Source organism: Gymnoscopelus microlampas, assembly GCF_963454915.1.
Source record: "Gymnoscopelus microlampas genome assembly, chromosome: 12".
Classification (NCBI taxonomy): domain Eukaryota; kingdom Metazoa; phylum Chordata; class Actinopteri; order Myctophiformes; family Myctophidae; genus Gymnoscopelus; species Gymnoscopelus microlampas.
The window spans coordinates 35,502,667-35,517,098 of record NC_139949.1 but is presented as its reverse complement, the minus strand read 5'-3'; the positions used below and the strand labels follow the sequence as shown (position 1 = coordinate 35,517,098).

General features: G+C 41.0%; 1 protein-coding gene across 1 annotated transcript; it reads left to right on the top strand.

Annotated features, from left to right (window-relative positions):
* The first annotated feature begins 1,814 nt into the window (after positions 1-1,814).
* cUnh5orf15 (chromosome Un C5orf15 homolog) lies at positions 1,815-12,056 on the top strand. Its single transcript, XM_084074532.1, has 3 exons — positions 1,815-1,964; positions 8,186-9,204; positions 9,615-12,056. The coding sequence occupies exons 1-3, from the start codon at positions 1,838-1,840 to the stop codon at positions 9,747-9,749; spliced, it is 1,281 nt and encodes a 426-aa protein (XP_083930658.1). The 5' UTR covers positions 1,815-1,837; the 3' UTR covers positions 9,750-12,056.
* The last annotated feature ends 2,376 nt before the right edge of the window (positions 12,057-14,432 follow it).

The following is a 14,432-nucleotide window of genomic DNA, read 5'->3' as shown; positions in this document are numbered from 1 at the left end:
TTTTCCACTGCAGACACATTTTCCATTCTTTACTTCTAATTCTCTTTTTACTCCTTGAACTGCAAACATGAAAGCCTGCATAAACAAGAGTTTCACCTCACTTTCGTTGTGAGTTGTGACAATACAGTTGATTGATTGATTGATTGATAAGGACATGAATTTGTAGGGTAAACACAGATGTTACCAGTGAGAAGAGCCAACATGAGTGAGCCAATATGCACACTAGCAGCACCCTGACTCTGTTTGACCTGAATGGAATGGAATTAAACTGGTTATTCATTAGTAACACCTAACAACTGTGCTTACCCTAATACAATAATGTCTTTTGTGTCCATCACGCCCAAGCCCACGCCCAGATTCCAAAGATCCACAACCCATTGTATAATTTACTGCCACCTGTCCCTCATTAGCCCTTCTTGTGGCTAATTCTACTACTCTAAACACTGTCTTCACTCCATTGTTTTCCTGTAGTTTCAGTTCACCTCAGGCAGTATTGATTTCATTGCATTAGTGTCAGTAGCCTCCCCTCGTGGTTCTGCCTGTGTTTCAGCCTTCTAGAACAGCATTTACCTCTGTATGTACTGCATGTTGGTTATCATGTATGTCTGTGTATGTATGCCTCCAAAGGTTTGCCCAAATATGGAGTGCATGTTTGTAGGCCTATGTATGTCCCCCAAATATTTGCCAAAATATGGAGTTCCACACGACTCCAGACTGGCTTCCAAGTAGGCCCTACTCATTGGAAATACCAGGCACTATAGCACCAGGGAGTTTGTAGGTTGGCCATTTTCGTTATTATTATTTTAAATGAAAAAATAACCAAAACATTTAAATGCTATGCCTATTAGAATAATATGTAAACATTGCTATCAAATAATATAGTGAGTACACACTTAGGATAGGACATAGATAAGTACAGATAACTTACATTTTCACATAAAATTATTTTTTACTTGCTTCAGTATTTCCAATTTTCAATACTTTTACTTCTTCTCTACTACATCTCAGAGGCAAATATTGTACTTTTTACTCCACTACAATTATTTGACAGCTTTAGTTTCTAGTTACTTTGCAGATTTAGATTATTATCACAAAACAATCATACATTATAACACTTCAGCCCTATATATATTTTGGCCATTTGAAAATAGCCGGTCTACAAACTCACAATGCACCACGACACATTGTGAGCTTGTAGATGATATTTTCAAAATATTTTTTGAACTTGTGAAATGGGACATTCTGCACAATAAGTAGCCTACTTTTACTTTTGGTATTTTAAGAATATTCTGATGCCAATACTTTTGTACTCTTCTTACTCAAAGTACATTTTGAATACTGGCATTTTACTTGTAACAAAGTATTTCTACATTGCCACATTGATACTAGTAAACATGTGAGTTACTTCTTCCATCACTGGCTGATTTGGGGTGTTGGTAATCTGTGGGAAATCTCTCTTTCTCTCTCTCTCTCTCTCTCTCTCTCTCTCTCTTTCTCTCTCTCTCTCTCTCTCTCTCTCTCTCTCTCTCTCTCTCTCCCTAGAGGAGCTAACCCCTCTCAGTAGCCCCCCCCTCTCTCTCACCCCCCCCTCTCTCTCTCTCTCTCTCTCTCTCTCTCTCTCTATCTCTCTCCCCTCTATCTGTCTCCCCTCTCTGTAGCCTACCCCCTCTCTCTCTCTCTCTCTCTCTCTCCCCCCTCTCTTTCCCTCTCTAGAGAGAGAGAGAGAGAGAGAGAGAGAGAGAGAGAGAGCCCCCCCTCTCTCTCATATATAATAGAGCCAGTGTGGTGTGTACATATTGCTCAGTAGCCACGCCTCTACAGTCACTCTCACAGCAAGATGGCGGCGTGCAGAACGATGGGACGCAGCAGGAGAAACATCCTAGCTCTTTCTGCTTTTATTGTGCTTCATGTGTTCCTCAGCGGCTGTGTGTCAGCTCCGACGGGAGACGGGACACTGGGAACAGGTATGTCTCATTTACTCTGAAATAATAACGCACTTTAGTCTCTGTTTTTGGCCGAAGTCGATTTGCTAGCTTAGTGCAACAACAGCACAATGACAGACAACACAACACAATACAACTTTATTACGCCATCTCTGAACTGTAGTTAACACACAGCTAGATGTGATTTATCATTAGACTAATAGCTTCATGCCATGGTAGACAGTGAAGTTGAATGACGACGTTGTTCTCTCTCTCTTTCTCTCTCGCCACTCATTTTTTTGGTCAAGGCTCGATGCCTAGGGGCGTCTTAAGCAGGTGTGTGTGTGTGTGTGTGTGTGTGTGTGTGTGTGTGTGTGTGTGTGTGTGTGTGTGTGTGTGTGTGTGTGTGTGTGTGTGTGTGTGTGTGTGTGTGTGTGTGTGTGTGTGTGTGTGTGTGTGTGTGTGTGTGTGTGTGTGTGTGTGTGTGTGTGTGTGTGTGTGTGTGTGTGTGTGTGTGTGAGAGAGAGAGAGAGAGAGAGAGAGAGAGAGAGAGAGAGAGAGAGAGAGAGAGAGAGAGAGAGAGAGAGAGAGAGAGAGAGAGAGAGAGAGAGAGAGAGAGAGAGAGAGAGAGAGAGAGAGAGAGAGAGAGAGAGAGAGAGAGAGAGAGAGAGACACACACACACACACACACACACACACACACACACACACACACACACACACACACACACACACACACACACACACACACACACACACACACACACACACACACACACACACACACACACACACACACACACACACACACACACACACACACACACACACACACACACACACAGAGAGAGAAACTTGTCCCAGATGTCCATGTCATATATCTGAGCTACTAATAATTACCCTGTCAAGATAAGTGGGCTCGGCCCTCATTAAAAGACCCTTTGAAGCTGACCTGTGGAGCGTTGGACCTCTGGAAACAGGAATTACGTCAGACCTGTTACAGGGTGAGGGTCTTCTTGAATGAGTCTGTCAGCCCACTGAAACCTAAGCACTGGCCTCAGGCCTCAATCTGCCCTGTTGGAGGAAATCGTTAGATAAGTGGGGTCCAGGGGACCTTCAGGGTTCCCTGACGGGGTTCCAGATGGACCCTTACAGCCCCGGTCTGTAACTCTGAGGGTGTACTGAATATGGAACCAAATGGACCCTTACTGCCTGTAACTCTGAGAGTGTATGGAATATTGAACCAAATGGACCCTTACTGTCTGTAACTCTGAGAGTGTACAGAATATGGAACCAAATGGACCCTTACTGTCTGTAACTCTGAGAGTGTACAGAATATGGAACCAAATGGACCTTTACTGACTGTCTGTAACTCTGAGAGTGTACAGAATATGGAACCAAATGGACCCGCAGCTATGTCGTCCTTGAAATGAAAAAGTTTGAGTTATAGATTGTTGTTGATCGCTACTCCTACTACAGTAGATGCTGCATTGTGTTACACAGAATGACCGTTGCTAAAGATAGACAACCTCTGGGTAATACTTATCAAGTTGCAACATGTCTGCCTCGGCTGGGATTGACTGATAAATTGGCCTCTATCCTCTTCATAACAGTGATGCATGCTTTACAGCATCACACTAACCTCATTGTAGGTGGCGAGCATACGCTTGTGTAAATAGGAATACATTATGTAAGTACTGGTTAATAACTGAATACCAATCTAATTCATCTTTTCTGCTGAACAATGTAGACGTAGGCTTTAATTTGGCATTATTTGACCAGGCATGTTGACTTGAGGTATGTTCCTGTTTGACTTGAGTAAGAGTTATATCCAGATACGCGTACCATCCTTTTTATGTGTGGAAAAATAGCAGAACATCAAGTCATATTGACGTTACAGCATGTCTGCAGCAGTGGGACATGTTGGCCTCTTTCCTGTTCATAACCAGGATGGTTACAGCATCACACTGACCTCATTGTAGGTGGCGACTGGCTAGCATAGCACTGGGTTTATAATATTATCCAGTACCAATCTGATCCCTCTCTTATGCTAAAGGGCTGTCCACACCACAAAATGATAACTATAATAATGATAACGATACGTTTATATATATATGAAAATATTTATGTTTTAATTAGTCCAAACCACAACCATAATTACAACAATATTATTCGGGTCACTTTCAGGCGTTTTGATTAACGATAGAAACGATGGCAAAAAACATTCACGTTCAACATACAGTTATCGTTCATCAGTGTGGATGCTTGCATCCTTATCGTAATGGTTATCTTTATAGCTGTCATTCTTTAGACTTTCGAGAATGTTTTGTTATCCTTTTAGCCTTACTGTTTTACTGAACCACATGCTGTTTACATTTATGACCAATAAAGTATTCAATCAATCACATATGTTGAGTTGGATATAATTGTCCCATCACAGAGACATACCATCCTATTTAAGTGTGGAAAAATAGCAGAAAATCAAGTCATATTGCTGTGTCTTCTGACATACAAGTCGCTCGCTATCTGATTTTGGTCCATGATGAAGTTCCCTTATTGTAAAGACCTTTCTTTTTTTTGCCTGGAATCTCCACAATATCCAATAGAACCTTTTTGAGTAACTTCCTTTTCTGAGACAAGTTCTCAAATGACCGCAGTAGAGATAACTGAAAATAAGATAACATTAAACTGTAAAGGTGTGCTCACTATCAGGTTTAGGGTCGGAAATGACACCCTACGCACTGAACATGTTCCCCTATACATTCATTGTGTGCAAGCCACTGTAGACTTTGTTCTGTTGTTTTTAGTTACACAGGGTGGGGCAGGTTACAGGTATAGCTGCATAGCTGTAGTTGTCATATGAGCCACCATATAGGCTAAGTTACACTTGAGTCAGACTAGTCTGATGGGTTTAACCACTTTCAGCATTTTACCCCTATTTTGGGAAAGTCATTAAGGCATCGGTACACACAAAAATAGCCAAAACATCAGATCTACAAGCTCACAACGCATCACTTTGCAACTCGTTGTGAGCTTGTAGCTTGTAGCTTGTTGATGTGCTGTTTTCGCTATTTGTCATACGACAAAGTATATAGGGCTTAAGTGATTAAAGGAATTGGCATCAATTCATAATTGTCTATTCACAGCTGAGGCCTTATATTCTACATAAACAGACCATTTTCCTGTTAAAGGCTTTATTTTTTAGATTTTCACACATTTGCATTGAACTTTTTTCATATAAATCTTTTCTCTTGGGCCTAATTTTGGCTTGACTTTTCAAATCAATCCGTGCTTTAAAATGCATTAACATACAATGATAACGCAACTTTGACAAATATTATTATGATAATATTTAGTGTGACTCGAAATTACGTTTCGAGTCTCTACAAGTTGATCGTATTACCTCACTGAAATAAATGCCAGACCATCTGGCATGATGCATTAGGTATTATTAGAGCAAACATTACTAATGTTGCCAAGCTAAATACTGCAAAATATGTACTGTTATAAGTAGCCTATACTGCGGAAGATATAGGTTACTATTATCAAGGGGGAGATTATGTTTTGGTCCATCTGTGTGTCCGCGACTAATCTCACAAACCACAGCGCTGATTTGATCACATTTTTGTGCTCGCAGCTAGTAGGCCAAGGAAATAAATCCCAGAACATTTTTCAAATGACACAAAAATCCCCAAAGATCCACCCTCTTGCAAATCCACCAAACCACCAATCTGTCTTGCTCAAAGATGGCATTCCCCAATGACCTCATCAAGTTGATATACTAGTATGTATATGATATATAGATACAGTATGTATATATACAGTATATAGTATATACACACATATAATGTATTGGCCATATCTAATGCGTATGACCTCGGTCTTACATGATATATATGATATACTGATATACAGTATATGATATAGATTCACACATATAATGTAAATGTATTGGCCTTATCTAATGCGTATGACCTGGTTCTTACAAGCAGAATTTAATGGCATATTAACGTAGCTCACATTTGTGACCATTGCCGTCACAAAGGTCTCCTGTTTATACTGGGTATTTATGCTGGCTGTGGCCCATCGGTATGAATAGCGTCTTTCTTCTCTCGAGGCGCTTCTTGCTCAGGACCTCAAATCCCACGAGTTTCTCCTCCCATCTTAGACCAAGCAACGCCTTCTAGCCCCAGAGCCGCAAAATAATGTTGACTCTTGTTTGTTAAATGGTGTCATTTGTTCTGGATGCCTGGCTAATAAGCATGGCTAAAAAGTACAAGATGAAGTCGGATACAAAGAAACGGCAATAATGGAGCGTGTTTCAACACTGGGTGGGCAGCGGCCATCTGTTGCATTGGGTCTTTACATCGTTAAGTTGTCCCATTTACAACACTGGCCTTTGGGTAATAGTTTTAAGTTGTAGGGAAACAACCAGGAGCTGAAAAGTACAACAAATGGTCTTGTAAAAAATGGCCACTGAACAGCTTCTCTAAAACAATCAATGCGGTTAACCACATTAACTCTGGCATCCTGGCTGTTTTGAAGGGGGAGGTGTATTTTCAAAAATGTTCTCTCTATCTCTATCTCTATTTTTGTACATATTCTTTTTAAAAAGCTGATCTACAACCTTGTTGTGATTGTAGCCCGGCTATTTTTGCTTTGTGTTGAAGGAAGTTTAAGTGAGATGTGTTGTAAAAAGAAAAGAGTGGCTCATCTCTCCAGCTTTTTAGTTAACAGAAAAAATATTTATTTATGGGGTTCTCTCTCTCTCTGATATCACTCCCTGAAAATGTCCTTTCTGTTGACTTAAGAGCTGGAGAGACGGGGAGACCCCTGTTACTGAATAAACACTCTATATCAATAATTATTGGATTATAGAGCTATTTAACACTTGCACAAAACATTTATATGTACAACCCCTTTAAGCCCTGAAGCCAATGTTAATGCAGGGAGACAGTGCTTGGGTTGGAGTCGGTTTGGTTTAAATTCAGTCAATTTAAAAAGTCAAATCGACACTTTAATGACCATTTTCACCTTAATGAGCATTTTGTAGACCCAGATTTGATTGTATGACGTCTTGCATACTATTTGTTCCCATTTCTGATTTGTGTTTTTTTTTTAACAACTTGTGGTCACACACCTTGACTAGATTTTTATTTGTGTTGTTTACCTATTCATTTCCATTATAACTTCGCAGTCTGCCTTAGAGGGTCTAGAGCAGTGGTAGGCAACAATATCTGACTGACAGTCCCACATAAGTAGAATATGGACAGCAATGGCTTTGCATTGATGAAACCGAGTAGGATGAAGTATGAACGTGTAACTTTCTCTTTCCATTCTTCTTTGAATGTTCTGTTTTCACTGTCAACTTTAGGCCTACTCTTGACTTTTGGATGAAAAACTTGAAGTGTGGTTCTTTGATTGATTGAATATTTTATTAGGCATAATGTAAAAATAGCACAAGTACAGTTAATAACATTTTGACTAAAAGGTTCGTCCAAAAAAGTCCTTGCAGGCTTGTTTCCATTGAGGTCCTTGTTTCACATTGCTTCACATGCTTTAAACAAAACACAGTTTCTTTCCGTTTTAAGAAGTGACCTTGAACCATGAAAGAGCTCTTGTTTGAAAAGGAGTGTGCGTGTCTGTCTCCAGATAAAATTCCTTTTTTTATAAACCTTTTCGATGAACGAAATGTCCTCTAAGTGCAACATTCAAGGATGAAGCCTGCACAAAATGATTTGGGTTAGGGTTTCTATCTATCTACACAATGTAACATTTGATTACACACACAGTTATATTAGTAGTTATACCACCCCACACACACCTATTTATTAACTTTTATAGCAATATGAATAATATAGTTATTGTACATTAGGTGAGGCCATTGATTGTGTTCTGGCCCGCCATCTAATGGCTTGGAAAAGAATTGGCCAATTGGCCCGAGGCCAAACTTAGGCTGATGTATTTAGCGGTGAGGATGCATGCATTTCTCAATAGCGTCACTCACTTAGGATGTTGGAACAGAAGGCGGCATTTATTAAGCGTTAAGTCAGGAAGGATGGCAGTCTGTCTCTAGTTGAAAATGAGCTACTGTAGGCCAAGGGTTGCTTAAACGTTTGGGTAAATATTTGAAGTTAAATGAACACCTGATTTTACAGTCTACCATTAGGGCCTCTGCACAAACATTTACAAATTTGATGCGAGTTGTCTTTTGTGTGTACAGAAACGTGAAGACCTAACTTTAGATTTTACTTTTTTAACAGCGGATGGAGAGGGAGACACCCCCCCAGCTGTTGCCATGACAACTCCAGCCAAAGACCCAGCCACTGTGGCCCTCCTTGATGGAAAGACACCCGAGGAGCCAGGTGCTGTTGGCGGAAACCCTCTGTCAGATGTGATCCTGCCGGTGGAGCCAGAATCACTGGGAGCCGATCCTGCAACTACAACAGACGTCAAGGTTCAGACGACGGCTCTTGACGAAGACCTGACGACAGTCATGGAGGAGTCACCTGATGGCCAGTCCCCAGCTCAAGAACCCGCAGGAGCTCCAGAACCTGAAGCAATAGCTCCCGTAGCTCAAGAACCTCAAGGAGCTCCAGGAGAGCCGGCGGTGGACCCAGATGCACCCGTCGTTATTGCCGCGTCTGACTACGGACAACAAGAACTGTCTGACAGCCAAAACACACCAGCCCAAGACAGTCCAGACGAGGCAAAAGACCACACACCAGAGAGGCCAGAGGATGAAGATGGTCAGTCACCAGGTCTAGTACCTGCATCTCCTGAAGCTTCAACAGCAGCTCCCAAAGTCCTCAGCACTGTCAAAGCTCCCGAGCCGACCCAGCCAGAGCAGACGGCGGACGTGTCCGACTCCAAAGTAACCGGCGTCCAAGACCCGTCCACGGAGCAGGCTGCCGTTCCGGACACCCCGCAGGCCACAATCATCGAGGAGCCGGAGTCCCGCCCTAATCCCGACTACGACGAGGGCGACGACGACGACGACGATGAAGAAGACTACCCTGACAATTTGAACCCAATCAACCGGGACGACGACGCCGCGAACGAGGACGGCGACGACGAGTTTGACCCGAACGTGGACGGCATCGACCAGAGCAAAGACCTGGTGGCCATCAGCCAGCAGGACTCTGGGAGGATGGAGGTGACGCGCTACAAGGCCACCACCGTCTACAACACCGAGGACGAGGACTCGCACTTCTTCTTTCACCTGGTCATTCTGGCCTTCCTCGTGGCCATCGTCTACATCACCTACCACAACAAGAGGAAGGTGAGAGAGAGCGTGAAAGCCCAGCACTTACTTATCCAGCGTAAATTATATTATAATTTATATTTATATATGTATTTACTTATAGTCCGGGACAGTGGTTTGCAAACTTTGCATTCCCAAGGGCAAGGCACACCAATGGCGAGTTAAAATCTCAAGGCATCCCTGTATTCGTCACACAATGTGTCAAATCGCGATGTGTTGTGAGCTTAAATATATAAAATACTTTCATATTAATACACCAGGTAGAAAGTGGTTAAAACCGGGACATATCGGTACCAATGTCGTCAAGTCAGCAGCACAGCCATTCTACCTCTTCTAGAATCAGCACCTGAGGTCCATCTTAACTCATTTTCCTTTCGTCTCTCTTTGTATCTTTCACCCCTTTCATCTCCTCTTTCTCTGCCCTCCAGATCTTCCTCCTGGCCCAGAGTCGTCGCTGGAGGGACAGTCTGTGCTCTCGTAACAACGTGGAGTACCACCGTCTGGACCAGAACGTCGCAGAGGCCATGCCCTCCCTCAAGATGACGCGGGACTACATTTTTTGATTCACAGCGAGGAAACTTAAGACTGAACAAAGCCAATTAGCCTATATTATGCTACGTTGCACGATGGCGCCGCGCACCGTAAATAGCAGCCCTACAAGCTCACAACGCGATGCGTTGTGAGCTCGTAGTTCAGCTATTTTTGTCGCTCGCCGCTGTCGTACGATCAAGCATTAAGTGGGCTTTGTGTGGCTGGACGCACGCATTGTTCTATGCTTTAGCCCTATAAAGCTCAATTGGCACTTTGTTCTGATTTCGAAGCAAACCCTGAGAACGGGGGAAAGTTGATCAAGGATTTTCTTTTGTTGTTTTTCTCTGTGCAGAATGGCACCATTTAGTTTCTAAACCCTTCTGTTATTGGTATTTGTTAAAGAGTTTTAACATTATTTGATACCCATTGGACAAAAGGATCATTCTAAAGGAATGACTTTATTTCAATTTTGATGTGATTGCTTTTGAGGGGATTTATATTTGTCTTAATGGGAAGAGTGTTTCAGCCTTACGGTTCTTCTACATGTCTGTTTCTTTGCACATTTTATCTTATGTTCAAATAGAGTAGCTATGAATATGTGTAAATATAACCTTTTAGATAATATAATATTAATAATATAATGTTTAATATTTGTTTTTGTTTTTAATTCCCCCGAGACAGTTCTGTGTAACTGTTATTATCTATAATTCTACTCGCAAACCATTTGATTCACAGTCCATGTGATGTAACAGGGCATGATGCACACTTTGGCACAGCAAATTAATCAAAGCAGCCATACATAAATAGCTAATCTAATACATAGTCATTCCAAAGGTATACAACCCTCCTGACTTGTAGTCGTGCTATAACATGCATATCTTAAGGCCTTGTGAAAGCCAAATTACTTTCTGTTGTCTTTGGACCCAATTGCTGCAGGCGCTGAAGCTTGGGTGATATTTGTCATTGCTGGTCTCACCAGGCGAAGAAGAAAAGCAGAGCAACATAAGTGAAATGACATTGACAACCCCTAACTAAAAGATAAAGTATTTTACTGAAAAACTGAACAAATTCATAAATCGGAATGTGGATACTTTTATCAGATGACATAACCTCACCTCCCATTCCATATTCATCTGAACATAAAGTCCCACGGCTCTTTTTCACTTTGTGTAAAAGTGTGCATGAAATCAAGTGGTGTAAAATCCATGTATCATTGTTTGAAATGACTGTCGAAGGGATGAGTTGTATGCTTAAGCTATTTAAGTGGATACCTATTTTGACAAGATACGGACTTGCCAACAACTTTTGGGGCAAGTTCCACTTGCCAGCCCCCCCCATATCATCTTTTATTTTAATGAACTGGTACCTCCTCTACTACTAATTTAACTGTCCAGATTGTTGCTATGCACAAATCCCAAGGCTGGCCCTCTTTGTTTATGACTTCGATGAAGTCTCTGTCATATAATTGCAGTCTTCATGCTGATAAATGAGTTCCCTCACTCTCACAGAGAAGTTTCTCTTTTTGGGTTGTCATTCAGGTACCTCCAACACAATAAAATTACGGGTCAATTTATATATTTTCAGAGTTATATTAACCCTTTGAATTCGACTGTGTATTATGACTCAAACAGACTCTTAGTTGGTGCACTGTGTGCGCGCATTCATTTGAGATGTTGCACTCCTTATACAGTATCAGTGGTTCTCTAACATTTTCATCTCAAGGACCCCCAAATTGATATGTATTTGGCCGTAGATCCCCATTTGAAAAGATTTTTGTGCCAGGGTCAGGAATTCAGTAATGATTTGTCGATTTACAAGCTCACAACGCGGTGTTGTGAGCGTAAGTGTTTAAGCGGTTCCTAATTTTTCTCCTGGGTCTCTCCGGAACCCTCGTTGAGAACTACTGCCTTATATGACCTAATGTGCATGTTGGCATTGTTGGCACTGAAATGGACGTCATTGTCATTTGTCACTCAAGTGTTCTCATTCCTACCTGGGGAAGAGCGTTTCACCTTCACCACCAGTTTGTCTTATTGTCGCAAGCCTTCATTTGAAATGGATCAAAATGTCAAATCTGTGACATGAATCCACTTTCATCCACCGAACTCATTCAGACGCTGCCAATTATTTACAGTTCAGGCACAAGGAAAGCAGTGTGTTGAATATTTGAACTTCATGTCAGGAGTTGCATGATGGTGCCATACAGTAATACTAGCTGTGGGGGAGAAGGTCTGATGGTGTTTGGACACTGCTTTTGCAATCAAATGTAGAAATACAATCTCTTTTTTTCATTTTTTATTTTTGGTCAATAAAGCACAATTGTGTATGGATCTCTCAAATGCTCTGTCTCATTTCATGTCTGATGCGTTCATCTAAAACAAATCTTGCCAATATGATCTGAAATGCATTTGTGTTGTGTTAATGAATCGTTCATAATGTTACTTAAAGCTGCAATCCAGAACATATGTTCATGAATAGAACGTTATTTTAATCAATCTGTATAGTAAGTTAATACAATGTAAGTGTGCTGTGGTTAGAGGTGGTTTCCCATTCAGAAATGTTAGAACCTATGGTCAGGTATTACGTGTTGATTGAAAAGTAGTACTGCCTCAAGCTTATAAGTGAGACACATACACACACACGCACGCGCGAGCGCTCTGGCAGTTGTGGACAGTCAGTGAGTGCACCAGTTGACAGTTAAATGCATCTTCACATTTTCTGCCAGTCTAACAATGAAAGGTTCAAAGCCATTGGGGGCAGTTTAGAAAGACAAGGAAATGGAAGAAAGGAGGAAGAAAGGAGTCAAAAGTATAGAGGTATGTTTTTATGGACATTTTGTAAAAGCTGTCTATTTCTGGTTTTACTCTGTGCTGCTTCGAACGATCAAAGCCATTCAAAGCCACCCGAGGGGTGTTTAGAAAGAGCAAAGTGGAGGAGGAAATTAGTCAAAATTATAGAGGTGTTCTTGCCTTAGTTTGCTTTAAAAACTTAGTTTTTAAAGCAATTTTCTGTTACAAAGTGCACCTCCTAGACCTTCCCTCTCAGCTTTCCTAGGCTAACACCTATAAAGCAAATGATCTCTTCCCTCTACCCAAAATAATGGCAATCTTACCACCAAGTGGCACAAACATTTGTGATCATAGGATCAATTTGTGCCATTTAATTCATTGTGCAGGTTGGTGCGTCATCGTTTCTCATTTAGACACAGATGTAGTAAGGTATTTATTCACTAGATGGCAGCAAACACACACAAATAGATTGCATTTCAAAGCAGCCATTCAGGTAGCAGGTTACATGTTTAGCGTTAACCCTCTGCTCTCTGTGAGCTCTTTGCAATGTAGTAGCCCAGAGCAGTGGTGTAAAGTAACTATGTACATTATTTACTTTAGTACTACTGAGTCTGTACTTAAGTACAATTTTGAGGTATTTTTTTTTTACTTTACGGGAGTATTTCCAATTTTTATTACTTCTACTCCACTCAGAGGCAAATATTGTACTTCTACTCCCAACTCCACTACAATTATTTGAAAACTTTAGTTACTAGGACACCCTCACTCTCACAGATCCGTGATTTCATACCCCCCCCCCGCCCCTACTTTTTGTCTTTTTTCCCCTCGTTCCATAACGTAAGCTGCTGATTTCGTAGTAGTTTCAACTACCTGGCTACTTCTATTTCTAATAGTATTTCAAAAATAAAACGTGTGGAATTATAACATTACAAGCATAGATTAAAATAACTCTTATTTTGAAATGTGCGTCGTTTTGAAAGGAAACAGCTTTCTGGGGGCTCCTTGACTAACGTGCGTCAAGCTATGGCGTCAAAAAAAAATGGCGTTCTCAAAAAGTAAACAACACCGGACGGACTTTGGGACATTATGGAATATAAAGACTTTGGGGCAAAAGTTCTTATTTAACACCATGCTCTCTGAAACCAAGTGGGTCTATGGAACAAAAGTGTGTTCTCTTTCGTCATCTTTGCAGAAGGTGAGTAAGTAATTAATCTAATGCTGACAGTTTTGATTGATTGATTGATGTACTTTATTTAGTAAGACATGAGAACAGTACATCATACATGACAGTACATAACAGTACATGGAAGTACAAATTCGCAATACAATGTCTACTAAACTGGATAGCTCATTAAGCACTTAGCTTGTTTAAGATGAGATCCCCATGTACACAAATCATGATGACATATAAGAGACAGACAGATATACACACTACTATACAGAATGTCATACAATCAGTTTACAGGTTACTGGTATGAAGAGTGAAAAATATGTACAAAAGAAGAAAGAGAGAGGGGGGGGGGGGGGGGGTAGGTTAGGTTAGGACATGGGATAGGTTAGGACTTGGACAGGGGCCATTTTTGAATTGCAGCCTCCTGAAGGTGTATCTTTAGGGCATTTTACAGTGGTGGAAAGTAACTAAGTACATGTACTCAAGTACTGTACTTGAGTATAATTTTAAGGAATTTTTTACTTGACTGGAGTATTTCCAATTTGCATTTTACCTTTACTTCTATTACAATACATCTCAGAGGCAAATATTATACTTTTACTCCACTACAATTATTTTAAAACTTTAGTAACTAATAGTTACTTTGTAGATTTTATTTATTATGACAAAACATACATAAACCACTTCAGCCCTATACTTTGGCTATTTGAAAATAGCCGATCTACAAGCTCACAAGCGATGCGACGCGTTGTGAG